This window comes from Arvicanthis niloticus, chromosome 2 (genome assembly GCF_011762505.2).
Source record: "Arvicanthis niloticus isolate mArvNil1 chromosome 2, mArvNil1.pat.X, whole genome shotgun sequence".
Taxonomy (NCBI): Eukaryota; Metazoa; Chordata; class Mammalia; order Rodentia; family Muridae; genus Arvicanthis; species Arvicanthis niloticus.
In genome coordinates, this window is record NC_047659.1 from 143981109 (window position 1) to 144000257 (window position 19149).

Below are 19149 nucleotides of genomic sequence, written 5' to 3' on the forward strand. Positions count from 1 at the left end.
CAAACTCACGAGAAGTGGAATAAAACAACTCTGCACAAGGGAATCCATTACTGACCAAGCCCACAGTGGACTTGGGACTGATACCCATATCACCCTATGCTGGAAAGTGTTGGAAGCTCAGGATCTGAAGCTTCTCCTCCCCAAACACCCTGGTTGCAAAGCATCCAACCTCTTCCAACCCTAACCCTGGCTTAGGAGAAAGAGCACTGCTTTCTATTCAATACCCCAGGTCCTTAGGTAAAGCTCCTGAAGCTTAAGGCTCCAGGCTGTTAAGGGGCTAGACTTCAGGAAGGAGATATGCAATTCTCCATACATTAGGATCAAGACTTATTTGATTGGACCAGCCCAGATCATACAGTGTTGTCCTTTTCAAAGGGATGTCACCAGGTGTAGTCCTGCCCTTGTGCCAAAACTATGCTTTTTACCCCAAAACTGGATTTTTCCGGGACATCAGGCCTTAATGTTGGCTGTGACCCTGTAATGCCACATTGAGCAGCTTGTCAGGGGCCTGTTCTTTGATATCAGTATGAGCCTAATGGCTGACTGGAGGTCAGATTTGTCCCCTTTGTTACGGTTGGAGACAAATGTCTGGACAATCCTGGTAAGCAAACATGTATACTACAATACTGACTTTTAACAAGACTGCATATTTAGCATGCTACATACTTGTCAGGTGTTTACAGGCAGTGCTTCCTCGGATAAATTCCACTTAGTGTGACTTACTATTTCCTAAATGTTGGTAATTCCTTATATCATCAGTTCTACACTTGTACATCACAGCTCAATATTAGAGTGATACCCAACACAGGAGAGTTATTTTTACAGCCTTCACAATACCAACTCCAAGTGGAACTTACACCTACAACTTCATTGCTAAGAGCAGAACTAGGAGAAGAAACTGGAGAAACCAGGGCTCTCAGGTTTGGCATCATGCCGAGTATATTTCTACACACAAGCCACTGCTGCCCAGTTTTGTGCAGATGCTCCCATAACAAAGTTATTCAGAGGCCACAGCCGGGTACAAGGAGAGACCACAAAGGACCTCACAGGAGGCTGCAAGTGTCTGGCTGCTGTTTACCATCCAGACACCGGGAAGACCCACGACACATGCGTACTTTCCTAAGCCGCTTCCGCCTCCCGGTCGTGGGAGATGAGCTTGCACTTACCATGTCTGCAGTTCTGAGCTTGCCGAGCTCCGCTCACAGCACCCAGCAGAGTCACCCAGAAGGTTTCACCCAGAAACACTCAAGCCGGCTGAGTTACAGGAAGACACTCGCAGGTTTGTTACCCGGAAGTGCCGCCTCCTCTTCTGACCGGCAGGTTCATGTGGAGGTTCCGATTTGCTAGCGACACTTGAGTGACATAATCACTACTCTTAGGGTTAGAGTCTCTTAAAGAGACATCGCATGCATAGTGGTTCCAGCTTTGGCCAATCGTTTTCCAGATCTGCAGATTTGAAGTTCAGAAGCACAAGTGCCTCTCCTCCAGTACCTTATTTGTCCTCCCATCAAGCTCCTGGGAGAAAGTAAGAGTTCACAACCCTGCTTCTCAACTGCCTGCTTCTACCCATGTGGGCAGTCACACTGTGTTCATTGCTTTGCAAATTTGGAGCTTTCCTGAACTCCCATCACAGCACTCAGGAGGTACTTCCACTTCCTCCTGGATTCAGTTGGATGACTCTCACAGTCAGTAAGTCAGATCACAATGGAGTTACTAATCTGTCCCACAAGTGGACAGGTGCCCAGAATATTAAAAATTAAGAACGATTTTAGAAACCTTTTTTTTTCTTCAGGCTGGATTCAGGTAAACTGCAAATTCTTTTCACTTGATGTTTATGAGACAGGCCTGAGAGCACAGCAGGGAATAAGTGACAGACACCTTGGAGCACTCTTCTTAATCAGCTGAAAGTCCTCAGTGAGTCTGTAAAATGAAAATAGCAACAACAACAATCACAAATCCGCAGGTATATTATATGTAGTAAAGTTTCTCCAGATGACCAGAGCTGATAGAATGAGTCTCTATTATGTAGGAAATGCATTTATTAGATGACTCACAGGCTGCGGTTCAAGTAGTCTAACAATGACTATCTACAAATGGAAAGATTAAGAATCCAATAGTGGTTCAGTCCATGTGGCTGGATGACGCAGCTGGTCTCAGTAAATACCTTAAGTTTGTAATATAAGTGCTATTGCCAGAAAATAAAACAAATAAACAATAAATACAAGAAAAAGTTGCTAACAAGAGGTAGGTAATAAGACAAAGCAAAAGAGCTACCATCTTCAATGTCCTTTATATATGTAGGCTGTCACCACAAGCAGTAGCCTAGATTAAAGGTGGGATCTTATCACCCCAAATGACCCAAATTAAAGATACTTTCCCCAGTTTGAAAACTTTAATTACAAAAAATCCTGCACAACTACTTGAGTTTTATTTAATTCCAGATGTGTTCAATTTGAATACCAAGAATAGCTAGCACAACAGAGAAGACAGAACAGCTGGGAAAGATTTTTTTCCTGTATCAGGTGAGGAGAGCATAGGAGCCATTTCCAAAGCAATTCCTTTCTTCAAGAAAGGGAGCATTGAGATTTTCCTTAGGTGTTCTGCATACATTTACACATAGGTTTGCCTACTCCTATGAATGTTAAGTTAAATCCTTTTCTGAACATGATCAAATGTGAAAGCTGAGATATTTAAGGGCATTCTTACCTCAAAGTCATCCAGAAATATATGTAAATAATAAAAATGGTGGACAGAAAGGCATCTGGAAAGTTCTTCTTGTATTACAAGATCTTAGCTGAAAATCAAGGGACAGCTGAGAGCTCATATTTTGAAGTCCAGACAAGAGGGAGCTACCAATATGGACATGGTCAGAAGATATTAAAGCCAGAAAATGCACCCATGTGTCACCCCTCTTCCAAAAAGGCCACACCTGTGCTGCTTCCCAAATAGTTACACAAACTAGGAAATATGTATTAGAACATTTGAGTCTATGGGAGTCTAATTCATTTAACTACCACATGTTTCCTGAAAAGTGAAACTAACTTTTTATCTGATTTCACTGTATCATATCGTTAAGAGAGACTCTTATGTTTTCAACCTACAATGTTAAAAATGAAACAACCTTTACCAGAAAAAATCACAGCATTGTAAAGAATGAACAGACCAAACGGGGACAAAATTCAACAGGGATAATATCAAAAGTCATAGCTTCTTGTTCAGCAACCTGAGATTATGATGAAATGTTCTTAACCACAAGGTCTTAGGAATTTCCACTCTTCTAGCTCTGACACCTGAAACACACACAGCTTCATTACCAGAAACTCCACTATCTTCCTGCAGCTTTTGTCAAAGCTGGTCTTTGTATCTCAAGTCTGCTATGTGTAGTATTCTCTTTTATTTTATTGAAAGTGGGTGAGTGGACTACAGGGACCATTCAGTTGTTAAGAGCACTGTCCAATCCCGTTCATATCCTCCACTCAAATGGCAGTTCACTAGCTACACTTCTGTTAAATCGTTGGATATAAGCTGGTACGTCGAATTGACTTGGATGGTTACATAAATGATACATCTTCTGTAAGTCCTAACATCTAGATTTAAAAATTAGTGGTATCAAAGCAAACCTCTGTTGCCAAGGACCAAGCCTGGGCTTGGAGTGGAGAAGAGAAAGAGGGGGTATCTGGGAGCAGAAAAACAAAGGACTGGCAGTCACATTGTCAGTTCAAGCTATCCATCTATGCTCTGGAGACAGCTTTCCAGCCTGCTTTCCCTATGTTCTGCCTTTGCTCTGGAGAGCTCCAGACAGCTCTCTGTATATGTTCTGCTAGAGACTGTTCACCAAGTAGTTCTCTCCTGCCATTCTTCAAAACTCACTCCATAGCTCCTCTTTTGCATACCATAAAAGCAATCTGTCATTTTCCCTATCACCCCGACAGTTACTCCTTTTATTAGCCTCCCCTGCACACAGGCCCCTAATTCTTAGGAGACAGCAAACAAACCTTTTCTTTTAACTTTGCAAAAGCATTCAGTTATCTGCCTGCCTCTGTTAAACACAAATGCTAAGGTGGCTGGTTGGGACCCAGTCCTGAAATTACCGTTTCTACCTCACCTGTCCCAAAGTTGCTCTGTCCCAGGCTGATCCTGAAATCAGGAATGTGTCAGCCTTTCTAAGCATGACAACAACAGCAACAAAATAATTATTAGTTGAGTGGGTTCTTCTGTGAACACCACTCCCCACATCTCTCTCTCTTTTTATTAACAGATCTTTCCTCAAGTTTCTTTGTAACAGCATAGAACACTAGTCATCTGTGAATAGTGTGTGGGTAGGTGTGTCACAGCAGTCCATCTGTATTCTCGTTGGTAGGAGCCTTTTCTATGGGGCCTTCTCAGGGGTCTGAGCACCTTGGGAAGCCTGGGCTGGAGCAGAAACCTGGGCCTTAGCTGGAGCTTTGGCCTCTGCTTTGGTTTGAATCCTGGGCTTTGGTGGCAGAGCCTGTGCCCCTTGGCCATGTAGCTTCGAATCCACTTCCCAAGCTTGGAGTGAGCAATGAGAGCCAGACAGCTGAGTTTGCAGCTTGGGCCCTATGGAATCTTGGGCTGGAAACCCTGAGGCTTCACAAAGGCCTTGATGGTCTCTGCACATGCACTCTCTGCCTTTGCATTGTTGGTCTGTGGGGATCCTACAGAAGGCGGTTATCATCCTGGGTATGTCCCACTCTAGAGGACCTCTAAGGAGACAGCCCTATCAGTCTCCTGTCAGCATGCACTTTCTGTCATACATATCAGCGTCTATTTTTGGTGACTGCACATGGGATGAATACCCAGGTGGAATGGTCTCCAGACAGCCTCTCCTTCAGTTTCTGACCCACACTTTGTCTCCATATTTGCTCCCTTGGGTTTTTTGTTACTCTTTCTAAGTAAGATCTAGGCATCCATACTTGTTCTTCCTTCTTCATGAGCTTCATGTGGTTTGTTAGTTGAATGTTTGTTGTTTCAAACCTTTGGGCTAATATCCGCATATCAGTGAGTAAATACCATGTGTGTTCTTTTGTGATTGGGTTATCTCACTTAGGATGATATTTTCTAGTTCCGTCCATTTACCTAAGAATTTCTCAAATTCATTATTTTTAATAGCTGAGTAATATTCCATTGTGTAAATGTACCACTTTTTTTGTATCCATTCTCTGTTGACGGGCATCTGGGTTCTTTCCAGCTTCTGGCTATTATAAATAAGGCTGCTATGAACATAGTGGAGCGTATGTCCTTGTTATATGTTAGAGCATCTTCTGGGTATATGCCCAGGAGTGGTATAGCTGGGTCCTCAGGTAATACTATGTCCAATTTTCTGAGGAACCACAAGACTAATTTCCAGAGTGGTTGTACCAGCTTGCAATCCCACCAACAATGGAGGAGTGTTCCTCTTTCTCCATATTCTTGCCAGCATCTACTATCACCTGAGTTTTTCATCTTAGCCATTCTGACTGGTGTGAGGTGGTATCTCAGGGTTGTTTTGATTTGCATTTCCCTGATGACTAAGGATGTTGAGCATTTCTTAAGGTGCTTCTCAGCCATTCGAGTTTCCTCTGTTGAGAATTCTTTGTTTAGCTCTGTACCCCATTTTTAATGGGGCTCTTTTGTTGTCTGGTGTCTAATTTCGTGAGTTCTTTGTATATATTTGATTTTAGCTCTCTATTGGATGTAGGATTGGTAATGATTTTTCCCAATCTGTTGGTTGCCATTTTGTTTTATTGACAGTGTCCTTTGCCTTACAGAAGCTTTGCAATTTGATGAGGTCCCATTTGTCAATTCTTGGTCTTAGAGCATAAGCCATTGGTATTCTGTTCAGGAACTTTTCCCCTGTGCCTAGGTGTTTGAGGTTCTTCCCCACCTTCTCTTCTATTAGTTTCAGCATATCTGGTTTTATGTGAAGGTCCTTTATCCATTTGGACTTGAGCTTTGTACAAGGGGATAAGAATGAATTAATTTGCATTCTTCTACATGCCGACCTCCAATTGAGCCAGCACCATTTGTTGAAAATGCTGACCTTTTTCCACTGGATGGTTTTAGCTCCTTTGTCAAAGATCAAGTGACTATAGGTTTGTGGGTTCATTTCTGGATCTTCAATTCTATTCCACTGATCTTCCTGCCTGTCTCTGTACCAATACCATGCAGTTTTTATCACTACTGCTCTGTAGTACAGTTTGAGGTCAGGGATGGTGATTCCCCCAGAAGTTCTTTTATTGTTGAGAATAGTTCTTGCTATCCTAGGTTTTTTGTTATTCCAAATGAATTTGCAAATTGCTCTTTCTATCTCAATGAACAATTGATTTGGAATTTTGATGGGGATTGCATTGAATCTCTAGATTGCTTTTGGCAAGATGGTCATTTTTACTAAGTTAATCCTGCCAATCCAGGAGCATGGGAGTTCTTTCCATCTTCTTCGATCTTCTTCGATCTTCAGAGACTTGAAGTTCTTGTCATACAGATCTTTCACTTGCTTGGTTAGATTCACTCCAAGATATTTTATATTATTTGTGGCTGTTGTGAAGAGTGTCATTTCCTTAATTTCTTTCTCAGCCTGTTTATCCTTTGAGTAGAGGAAGGCTACTGATTTGTTTGAGTTGATTTTATATCCAGCCACATTGCTAAAGTTGTTTATCAGGTTTAAGAGTTCTCTGGTGGAAGTTTTAGGGTCACTTAAGTATACTATCATATCATCTGCAAATAGTGAAATTTTGACTTCTTCCTTTCCTATTTGTATCCCTTTTTACTTCCTTTTGTTGTCTAATTGCTCTAGCTAGTACTATATTAAATAGATAAGGTGAGAGTTGACAGCCTTGTCTAGTCCCTCAGTGGGATTGCTTCAAGTTTCTCTCCATTTAGTTTGATGTTGGCTACTGGCTTGTTGTATATTGCTTTTACTTTGTTTAGGTATGGGCCTTGAATTCCTGACCTTTCCAAGACTTTTAACCTGAAGGGATGTTGAATTTTGTCAAATGCTTTCTCATCATCTAGTGAGATGACCATGTGGTTTTTTTCTTTGAGTTTATTTATGTAGTGTATTACATTGATGGATTTCCGAATATTGAACCATCCCTGCATTCCTGGGATAAAGCCTACATGATCATGATGGATAATTGTTTTGATGTGTGGTTGGATTCGGTTTGCGAGAATTTTATTGAGTATTTTTGCATCAATATTCATAAGAGAGATTGGTCTGTAGTTCTCTTTGTTGGTTCTTTCTGTGGTTTAGGTATGAGCGTAATGGTAGCTTCATAGAATGAATTGGGTAGTGTTCTTTCTGTTTCTATTCGATGGAATAGCTTGAAGAGAATTGGTATTAGGTCTTCCTTGAAGGTCTGATAGAATTCTGCACTAAAACCTTCTGGTCCTAGACTTTTTTTGGTGGGGAGACTGTTAATGACTTCTATTTCTTTAGGGTTTATAGGACTGTTTAGATGGTTTATCTGCTCCTGATTTAATTTTGTTATCTGCTACCTGTCTAAAAAATTGTCCATTTCATCCAGATTTTCCAATTTTGTTGAATATAAGCCTTTGTAGTAGGATCTGATGATTTTTTTTAACTTTCTCAATTTCTGTTGTTATCTCTCTCTTTTCAGTTCTGACTTTATTAATTTGGATACTGTCTCTGTGCCCTTTGTTTAGTCTGGCTAAGGGTTTATCTATCTTGTTAATTTTTTCAAAGAACCAGCTCCTGGGTTTGTTGATATTTTGTATAGTTCTTTCTGTTTCTACTTGGTTGATTTCAGCCCTGAGTTTGATTATTTCCTGCTGTCTACTCCTCTTGGGTTTATTAGCTTCTTTTTGCTATGGATCTTTCAGGTGTTCTGTCAAGTTGTTAGTGTATGCTCTTTCCAGTTTCTTTTTGTGGGCAATTAGAGCTATGAGTTTTCCTCTTAGTACAGCTTTCATGGAGTCCCACAAATTTTGATATGATGTGTCCTCATTTTCATTTAAATCTAAAAAGTCTTTCATTTCTTCCTTTATTTCTTCCTTGACCAAGTTATCATTGAGTAGAGCATTGTTCATTTTCCACGTGTATGTGGGCTTTCCGTTGTTTTTGTCCAAGTCAAAGACAAGTCTTAGTCCATGGTGGTCTGATAGGGTACAAGGCATTATTTCAGCCTTTTTGTATCTGTTGAGGCCTGTTTTGTGACCAATTATATGGTCTATTTTGGAGAAGGTACCATGAGGTGCTGATAAAAATGTATATTCTTTTGTTTTAGGATGAAATGTTCTATAGATGTCAGTTAAGTTCAATTGGTTCATAACTTCTGTTAGTTTCAGTTTAGTTTTTGTTTCCATGATCTGTCCATAGCTGAGAGTGGGGTGTTGAAATCTCCAACTATTATTGTGTGGGGTGCAATGCATGCTTTAAGCTTCAGTAAAGTTTCTTTTATGTATGTGGGTGCCTTTGCATTTGGGGCATAGATGTTCAGAATTGCGAATTCCTCTTGGTACATTTTTCCTTTGATGAATATGAAGTGTCCTTATTTATTTTTTGATTACTTTTGGTTGAAAATTTATTTTATTTGATATTAGAATCGCTACTCCAGCTTGTTTCTTGGGACCATTTGCTTGGAAGATTGTTTTCCATCCTTTTACTCTGAGGTAGTGTCTGTCTTTTTCACAGAGGTGCATTTCCTGTATGGAGCAAAATGCTGGGTCCTGTTTATGTATCCAGTATGATAGTCTATGTCTTTTTACTGGAGAATTGAGTCCATTGATATGAAGAGATATTAAGGAAAAATGAATGTTGTTTCCTGTTATTTTTGTTATTGGAGGTGGAGTTATGTTTGTGTAGCTATCTTCTTTTAGGGTTGTTGGAAGATTACTTTCTTGCTTTTTCTAGGTTGTAGTTTCCCTCCTTGCATTGGAGTTTTCCACCAATTATCCTTTGAAGTGCTGGGTTTGTGGTAAGATATTTTGTAAATTTGGTTTTGTCATGGAATATTTTAGTTTCTCCATCAATACTGATTGAGAGTTTTGCTGGGTATAGTAGTCTGGGCTGGCATTTGTGTTCTCTTAGGGTCTGTATGATATCATTCCAGGATCTTCTGGCTTTTATTGTCTCTGGTGAGAAGTCTGGTGTTATTCTTTTAGGTCTGCCTTTATATGTTAATTTACCTTTTCCCCTTAGTGCTTTTAGTATTTTTTCTTTGTTTTGTACATTTGATGTTTTGATTATTATGTGGCGTGAGGTATTTCTTTTCTGGTCTAAACTATTTGGAGCTCTGTAGGCTTCTTGCATATTTATGGACATCTCTTTCTGTAGGTTAGGAAAGTTTTCCTCTATAATTTTGTTGAGGATATTTTCTGGTCCTTTAAGTTGGGAGTCTTCCCCCTCATCTATACCTATTATCCTTAGGTTTGGCCTTCTCATTGTGTCTTGGATTTCCTGTATGTTTTGGGTTAGTAGCTTTTTGTATTTCGCATTTTCTTCGACAGTTGTGTCAATGTTTTCCATGGTATCTTCTGCACATGAGATTCTCTCTTCTATCCCTTGTATTCTGTTGGTGATACTTGTGTCTATGACTCCTGATCTTTCCCTTAGGTTTTCTATCTCCAGGGTAGTCTCTCTTTGTCATTTTTTTTAATTGTTTCTACCTCCATTTTTAGATCTTGGATGGTTTTGTTTAATTCCTTCACCTGTTTGGTTGTGTTTTCTTGCAATTCATTAAAGGATTTTTGTGTTTCCTCTTTAAGGGCTTCTATCTGTCTACCTGTGTTCTCCTTAAATTCTTTGAGAGTGTTATTTATGTCCTTCTTAAAGTCCTCTATCATCATCATGAGAAGTGATTTTAATTCTGCATCCTGCTTTTCCGGTGTGATGGGGGTGTTCAGGGCTTGCTATGATGGGGGAACTGGGTTCTGATGATGACATGTAACTTTGGATTCTGTTGCTTACATTCTTGCGGTTGCCTTTCGCCATCTGTTTAACTCTAGTGCTACTCGATGTCTCTGACTGAAGCCTGCCTTTCCAGTTATCTTGCTTGTTTCTGATCTCCTTCGGGTCCAGATGCCTCTGTGATCTTCTCCAGTTGCTCTGAGTACAGTGGCATCTCTAGGATGACTCAGGATATGGTGTCGCCAAGAGAGCAGACCAGCTAGGTGTCCGATATTTTGGGTGCAGTGTCTCCTATAGAATGTCTCAGGATAAGGTGTCCACTGTTCTGAGTGCAGTGGCTCCTCTAGGATGTCTAGGGATATGTTGTCTGTCGCTCTGAGTTCAGTTGTTCCTCTGCCACTCTGGGTTCAGTGGTACCTCTGCCATTCTGGGTTGAGTGGACCTTCCAGGATGTCTTGGGGGGAGTCCGGTGACCATACAGGAGCAGACTGGGCAGGGATCTGCACCAGGCCTCAGATCCAGGAGAGGGGTGGAAGGGGAGTGCTATTCCTCAGGGGCGGGGGTTTGGGTATCTGCTGGAATCTGAGCGCTCTCGGCACCCAACTATGGGTGTAGGGCAGTATGTGGGTCATCCTACTAACGCTCTGGGTTGAGTGGACCCTTCAGGATGTCTTGGGAGGAATCTGGTGACCACACAGGAGCAGACCGGGCAGGGAACATTTACCATTTTGCTGAGACATTAGCCACACCTTTGCCTCTAGAACTTGTCCTGTCTCTGATCCACATGGATTCATTAATGTTGACATGGAGAACATTCCTTAAAGGATGAATGTAAAATACGTACATTAGTTTGCAAACAAGCCTATGTTCATAGCTGCCATTGACACTCTCGAAGGCCCACATCCACTGTTCCTGTTCTAAGGGCAGGAAACATGTCATTCTGTCCCCACCAAGTCCATTTTGTACCTGGCACTCTGTTGTAAAAGGGAACATGCAAAGACTGTTTGGTGATTACTGTCTTTAACAGTCAGTTGCAACATGTGATACAAAGAATGAAAGTATATTCCAGTAGTATATATAGTCAGGAGAAGTATTCCATCACATTAGGCAACTTTGGGGACAGTGTTGGGAATCTAGCTTCATAATTGGGTATGAGGTAAAGAATTAGTCATCAAATAGAAACATAAAATGACTATAAAATGTGAGTACTTGACAGCAATCTATTTCTTAAAGGAGCCTCTATTTTTTATAAGCTGCACACATCTGCAAAACAGTACTGTCATTTTGGGATCCATGATCCTTGAAACATATAAACTCTGGGGGTTTGAATGGTCAAACCTACACCATCTTGGGACTGGCCTCCATCTTAAAGAAAAGAAGAAAATTCTGAGAACTTGGCCTGCAGTAGAACACAAGCTGCAGCCTCATACGAAAAAGGACCTCTCTAGCCAGGCAGTGGTGACACACACATTTAGTCTCAGCACTTGGGAGGCAGAGGCAGGGGATTTCTGAGTTCAAGGCCAGCCTGGTCTACAGAGTGAGTTCCAGGACAGCCAGGGCTACACAGAGATGTGTTCTTGGATTCTGTTCATGAGAATTTTATTGAGTATTTTTGCATCAATATTCATTAGGGAGATTGGTCTGAAGTTCTCTTTCTTTGTTGGGTCTTTGTGTGGTTTAGGTATGAGCATGATTGCGGCTTCACAGAATGAATTGGGCAGTGTTCCTTCTGTTTCTACTTTGCGGACTAGTTTGAAAAGAATTGGTATTAGGTCTTCCTTGAAGGTCTGATAGAATTCTGCACTGAAACCATCTGGTCCCAGACTTCTTTTTGGTGGGTAGACTTTTGATGACTGCTTCTATTTCTTTCAGGGTTATGGGACTGTTTAGATGGTTTATCTGCTCTTGATTAAACATTGGTAACTGGTATTTGTCTAGAAAGTTGTCCATTTCATCCAGATTTTCCAATTTTGTTGAGTATAGGCTTTTGTAGTAGGATCTGACGATTTTTTTGGATTTCCTCGATTTTTGTTATGTCCTCCTTTTCAGTTCTGATTTTATTAATTTGAATACTGTCTCTCTGCCCTCTGATTAGTCTGGCTAAAGGTTTATCTATTTTGTTGATTTTCTCAAAGAACCAGCTCCTGGTTTTATTGATTCTTTATATAGTTCTTTTTGTTTGTATTTGGTTGATTTCAGCCCTGAGTTTAATTATTTCCTCCTGTCTACTCCTCTTGGGTGTATTTGTTTCTTTTTGTTCTAGAGCTTTCAGGTATGTTGTCAAACTGCTAGTGTATGCCCTCTCCAGTTTTTTTATAAGCACTTAGAGCTATGAATTTTCCTGTTAGCACTGCTTTCATTGTGTCCCATAGGTTTTGGTATGATGTGTCTTCATTTTTATTAAATTCTAAAAAGTCTTTAATTTCTTTCCTTATTTCTTCCCTGACCACATTATCATTTAGTAGAGTATAGTTCAATTTTCATGTGAGTGTGGGCTTTCCCTTGTCTTCCTGTTTGTGTATCCAGCCCGTTAGCCTATGTCTTTTTATTGGGGAATTGAGTCCACTGATGTTAAGAGATAGTAAGGAGAGGAGATTGTTGCTTCCTGTTATTTTTGTTAACAGTGGAGGCATTGTTTGTGTGATTATCTTCTTTTGGGTTTGTTGGAAGAGGCTTACTTTCTTGATCTTTCTGGGGTATAATTGCCCTCCTTATATTGGTGCTTTCCTGCTATTATTTGTTGTAGTGCTGTGTTTGTGGAAAGATATTGTGTAAATTTGGTTTTGTCATGGAATATCTTGGTTTCTCCATCTATGGTAATTGAGAGTTTTGCTGGGTTTAGTATCTTGGGCTGGCATTTATGTTCTCTTAGGATCTATATGACATCTGTCCAGGATCTTCTACCTTTTATAGTCTCTGGTGAGAAGTCTGGTGCAATTCTGATAGGTCTGCCTTTATATGTTATTTGGCCTTTTTCCATTACTGCTTTTAAAATTCTTTGTTTTGTGCGTTTTGTGTTTTGATTATTAATTATGTGACAGGAGGTATTTCTTTTCTGGTCTAGTCTATTTGGCGTTCTGTAGACTTCCTGGATGATTATGGGCATCTCATTCTTTAGGGTAGGGAAGTTTTCTTCTATAATTTTGTTGAAGATATTTATTGGCCCTTTAAGATGGGAATCCTCACTTTCTTTTATTCCTATTATCCTTAGGTTTGGTCTTCTCATTGTGTCCCGAATTTCCTGGATGTTTTTTGTTAAGAACTTTTTGCATTTTGTGTTTTCTTTGACAGTTGTGTTAATATTTTCTATGGTATCTTCTGCACCTGAGATTCTCTCTTCTATCTCTTTTATTCTATTGGTGATGCTTGCATCTATGACTCCTGATTTCTTTCCCAGGTTTTCTATATCCCTGGTAGTCTCCCTTTGTGATTTCTTGATTGTCTCTACTTCCATTTTTATGTCCTGGATGGTTTTGTTCAATTCCTTCACCTGTTTAGTTGTGTTCTCTTGTAATTTTTTAAGGGCTTTTGGTGTTTCCTCTTTAAGTGCTTTCACCTGTTTATCTGTGTTCTCTTCAATTTCTTTGAGGGTGTTATTTATGTCCTTCTTAAAGTTCTCTATCATCATCATTAGAAGTGATTTTAGATCTGACTCTTGCTTTCCTGGTGATATGGGTAATTCAGGACTTTCTAATGTGGGAGAACTAGGTCCTGATGAAGCTGAGTACTCTGGGTTGCTGGTGCTTGTGTTCTTGAGCTTGTCTTTCACCATCTGGATCTCCTCGGTGCTACCTGAGCTGCCTCTGACTGGAGCCTTGTCTTTCCTATTATCTTGGTTGTGTTAGAACTGTTTGGGATGAGTGTTGCTGCTGGGGTTAGAGCTGAGGTCCAAGATCTGCTCAGTGTTCAGGCAGAAACAGGAAGGAACCAGTGCTCTGGGCCAGGAGTGAAATCCTGGGTCCCTATGGGTCCCGGTGAAGACCCCCAAACTCAGGAGGCCCTTTACTCAAGTCTCAGGAAATCACAGTCACCCAAAAATTGCAAGACACCATACCTGCATGCAATCAGCAGAGGTTTATTAGGGAGAGTTGGCCAGCCAAGGTCAAACTGGTTGCCCACACAGGAGCAGAATTTTGACAAAAGACCAGCAAGCTGAGGGGCTTTTTATACCATGGGGTGGGGAAAGGGAAGAATTTTCGCGAGGTTACAGATGATTGGTTGCTTTACAATTTTTGAACATCAGCAGGCTGTATCAGTCAGTGAGGGTGGAGGGCAGTTCCTGTAGGCAGAAGCTTATCTGGGTTAGCAGAGCATCTAGTTAGACTTAAATTACAGCTTTCTGGAACACTGGGAAGATTTCAAGTGGGGGGAGGGGTAACCAAGGAAACATAACATAAAAATAGTAGAAAGTACACTTATCTTTTGTAAGGATGTAACCTCGCCCAACCATTCATCTTGTGGTCAGCCAGTTCCTGGAGCCCCCCCCACCCCCAGATGACTTGCATCTTTCTTTGTAGTCAGGAATGTGTCTTTCTGCTTTGGGCCTTCCCTACTCATGGGTGGGTTCTCTTCCCTGAGGCTTGAGGAATTTTAGTTTAGCAAGTGTCCTCTGGCTCAAAGATAATGTACTCTTCCTGGAATGTATCCTGGGGCAGTGAAGGCCTGAAATCTTACATTCAGTTCCACTTTCTGGAACCTGCATTCTTTTGCTCAGGTCTAGAGGTTAAGAAAAAATCTGTATATATTTTATAAAATGGTCTTTATAATTTTTCACTCTACCCTGGTTACTTCCTGTTTGGGTAGAATATTGCTGTCTCCTGACCTGAGATACTGCCCAGGTTAGAACTCCTGGGAGCCCTGCCACCTCTGAGTTTTGCAAGGTTGGGTACAGAGCTGCCTCCTGGGATCTGCTCTGTGTTCCGGGCCCAGACAGGAAAGAACTGGTGCTCCTGCCCAGGAGTGAATTCCTGTGTCCCAGTGGGTCCCAGATACTTTCTATGTGGTGTGAGTGTTGCTGCTTCCTTACCTAAGATACTGCTGGGCTTAGAGCTCCTGAGAGTCCCATTTCCTCTGGATTCTGTGAGATTGGGTGCAGACCTATCTCCCAGGTTCGGCTGAGCGCTCAGGCCCAGACTAGAAGGTACCAGTGCTCCTGGCCAGGAGTGAATTCCTGGGTCCCTGTGTGTCCCGGCTACTACCTGTTTGGGGTGAGTGTTGCTGATTCCTTACCTGAGATACTGCTGCCCTGGTTAGAGCTCCTGGTAGCCCTGCTTCATCTGGATTTTGTGAGGTTGGGTGCTGCCATCGGTGATCCACTCAGTGCTCGAGCCCAGACCAGAAGTCTGAAAAGAAACTTCTATGTGGAGAGCTTTTGGGGCTACTTCTAGGAATTTGGCAGGAATTTGACATTGGGGTAGGACAATCAAGTAAGCTCAAGGCAAATACATCTGAAGAATATACTGTATTCCTTGTATCTTGATCATCCTGATAAACCTCTAAACCTAGTGACCACAGGACTTAGTTTATTGCCTTGTTTGGTTACTTTGATTATTTTCTTGTTTCTTCCTTGACTACTGACCATATTCTTTGTATATACCTAAAAGGCTATAAAAGCACACTGGGGGAGGGAAGAACACCTGCCTTCAGCTATAGAACATGTTATTGTGTTGTCTGATTGTCCTTTTCTTTGCCAACCTTGCTCCTTTCCTTGAGAACCCGTTGACTGACTGAGCTGGTTTGGTCATTTATAGAATCAAAGACATCTTTGAAATAACTTTACTTCACTTCTTGTTTCTATCTGAGCAATACTGGAGGTGGCCAAAAGAGGGCAACAAGCACTTTCCTGACCCACAGTTTCCCAGGGGAATTGGCAAGCTAGCACCTTATGGAGAAGTCCCTGCCTTGTTCTTCTTTGTATGAACACTGTCACGTTTGTCCTTGTTACCCTTGCAGCCACTTTTGTACTTGGGCAGACATATCCCTGAAGTCTTCCTATTTAGCACCTGTGCTGACATCCCAACACTGAGTTGGGTACCTGGCTCCATGGCAGTGAGAGCTCACAGAATGTCCAGGGAGCTTCTTATGTGTCAGCTACCCAAGAAATTGTCTTTAGGTCAGGCACTCACCCAGAAGGATGGTTACAGCAAGTGATGAGTGGGGTGTTTGTTGCTCTGTTTCCTGGAGAGATGTAAAAAGACTTCATTTTCTCCAGGATAGGGGATGGTGAGAGAAAAGGAGATGGTGCATCAGTGGCTTTTCTTTTTGCTGTAAATAAATACCCAAAAAGTATTTTAGAAGTATGGAAAGGAAGGGTTTATCTTGGCTCATAGTTTGTTGGAAGTCCATCATGTTGGGAAAGGCAAGGTGGGAAGTCAGAGACAGGATGGGGAGGAGTGGGAAGTAGGTAGAAAAAAGTAGGAGGCAGGTCAGGAGGAGTGAGAAGCAGGTTGGGAAGAGTGGGAGGCAGGTGGGGAAGAGTGGGAGAAGGGTAGGAGTGGAAGGTGGCTGTCACATTGGATCTGTGGTCCAAAGCATAGGGAGATGAAATGTGTTCCTCTCACCTTCTGCCTAAGCTGGGCCTCCAGTTTCAGCCATCACATGCAGGTGGCTCTTCCTTTTTATTTAAGGTTATCTCAAAACTCCCAAACACACCCAGAGCTGTACCTCCTAAGTGATTTCAAGCCCAGCGAAGGGGAGAATGTTTATTGAGGTGGCAAGAACATGGTTAACATAGTGAGCTAGCTACATCACTAACAAAGCCACCCATGCTGTCCAACAGAGGTGATGACTTGGGGAAGCTGAATCCCTGGAGTTCTCTACACAGATGGCAGGCAGCTCCACCAGAGAATTTTCCTCTCTGTCAGCAATCAGTTATTGCTTATAAAACCCCAGAGAGAACCCTTTGAGTCCCATAACCTCCTTCTGAGTTGGTTTCAGATTGGAGGGTGTGCCTGCTCACCAACACTGCTGTGAGCTATGTCAGAGTTAGCAGAATAGGAATCTGCTGTCTCCTGGCTGGAGAAATGAAGATTGCCTGACAGAAGCTGAGACTGAGGGATGCTATCAATCAAGAGCTAGACAATTGAGCAGACCTTGTATCAGAGCTAGTGTTCAGGCCTGTATAGCAGGGAGATGCCCCACAATCCTGATGGTGCCTTCTTAAGCCAGCACACATGTAGTGAATCTAAAATAGGTCTCAGAGCACATTGCCTGACCTGCACTCATATGTCTGTCAGGCATTTGATTTATGTGTTCAGTCTTCAGGGGAATTTGTGATTCAGAGGGAAGGACTAACCCTAGAAGTCATAGCTGAGATTTGAACCTGGTACCTATGAAATAGTTATTAAACTTATCACCATTTACCTTTAAGAGAATGAGATTTGTTTATTAGGCTGTGTGTAATTGCTGGGGGATTAGTCCTAATCAAAATCTCTAAATGCTCATCTGGCCCCTGTCTCAACTGTGCTTCACAAAAACTTGTGATTTGAAATTCTCTGAGTTATTTTTGCCACAAGAGTTTGGCATCCTGGGAGATATATCACTCTGGTATGTGCTGTTGGTCCATCAGAAATCATGGAGGCCTTCTGGTCTCTAATGCTCTCCTCCTCCTCCTCTTCTTTTCTTCTTTCCTTCTCCTTGTAGAGTCTATCTAAGAAGCATAGACCAGTAATTCAAACCCTACTTCTCTCTATTGCACTCAGTCATTGGCTGTTGTCTTATTTAACCAATAGTTTTAATTGGGAAGAAAGGTTTACATACCATCACTTGGAGTACATGAGGATCTGCTATGGGGGCAACAAGATCTTGAGAGGCAGTAAATAGCATTAGAATACAAGTAGGACCAGAACAACTGCTACTGGTACCTACTTAATGCCTCCAGTGCTGTGGTGAAGTATTGTGGGAGGGATGACTGGGAGGTGAGCAGTGAGCAGTTTGTAAAATGAATAAGTAAAACAATAAAATTAAATTTTAAAAAATGGTTCATTTGTACAATGGAATACTATTTAGTTATTAAAAACAAGAACAACAATGTATGGAACTATAATTTATCATCCTGAGTGAGGTAACGCACTCATAAGAACATGCAGATTATATCTTCAATTATAAGTGGATTGTTTCCACAAAGTACAGAACATCCATATTGCAATCCAGAAACCTAATGAAGCTGAAATACAGGGAGGTCAAAACAGATGATGTTTGAATCCCGTTCAGAAGGGAAAATAACAGTCTTGAGATGTCGATGGACAGAGGTAACATTGTGAGAGAGAAGGTGAAGAGAATGTTGGAAGATCTTGTATGTGGAAAGAAGTTGTAGAGAGTGAATGGGAATCAGCAGCAGGCTGGAAACAGGCATTTCTAGAACATAACAGAGACCTGGAATGGGGGAGGCTCCAGGGATTCTATGAGGATGACTGTAGCTGAGACTCACTCCTCGCAGTGGGTGATATGAGCTAAAGTGACCACCACCTGTAGCCAGGCAGAACTCTCAGTGAAGGAATGATGATACTAACTCAGGTACAAAACCTTCTTGCCTACAGATAGTGTAGAGACAGAGAAGGAAGAGGGTCTGAGGGAATGGACTACCAATGACTAGTCCAGCTTCAGACCCATCCCATGGAAAAGAACCAATCCCTGATGCTATTATTGATACTTAATCATGCTGACAGACAGGGGCCTATCATATTTGTCCTCTTAGAGGCTTTAGACAGCAGCTGTCCAAAATGGAAGCTGAGACTGACAGCAAAACATTGGCGGGAGCTCCAGGAGTATTGTGGATGATTTGCAGGAGCAACTGTAGAATCTGTAAGGGATAAGAACTTTACAAGTAAACTAACAGAGCCCACTGGCCTTGATCCTTTTGTTTTGTTTTTATTAGATATTTTATTTACATTTCAAATGTTATGCCCTTACCTCATTTCCCCCTCTCATCCCCACCCATGAATCCCCTATCCCATACCCCCTCCTACAGATTCTGTGAGGATGTGCCCGGGCCTACCTCACACTCCTACCTACCTACCCTCGAATTCCCCCACGTGTGGTGTCCAGCCTTCATGAGATAAAGGATATCCTTTCCCACCTATGCCCGACAGGGCCATCCTCTCTTACATGTACAGCTGGATCCATGGGTCCCAACCTATGTGCTCCCAGGCTGGTGGTTTAGACCCTGGGATCTCTGGTTGGTTGGTATTGTTGCTCTCCTTATGTGGCCACAAGCCCTTTCACTTCCTTCAGTCTTCACTCTAACTCTTCCATTGCGAACCCCTTGATCAGGTCAGTGGTTAGCT

The 19149-nt window shown here is 41.8% G+C and overlaps 1 protein-coding gene across 1 annotated transcript in view; it reads right to left on the reverse strand.

The window, feature by feature from the left end:
• Positions 1–18758, reverse strand: part of LOC117703660 (uncharacterized) — a 29722-nt gene extending 10964 nt beyond the window's left edge. Inside the window, exons 1-3 of the mRNA XM_034495431.2 lie at positions 15991–18758; positions 15095–15207; positions 1167–1920 (exon numbers count right to left, since the gene is read on the reverse strand). Of these exons, the coding sequence (XP_034351322.1) occupies positions 1167–1169 (3 nt within the window). The 5' untranslated portion in view covers positions 1170–1920; positions 15095–15207; positions 15991–18758. The remainder of the gene's footprint in view (positions 1–1166; positions 1921–15094; positions 15208–15990) is intronic.
• Positions 18759–19149: the final 391 nt, after the last annotated feature.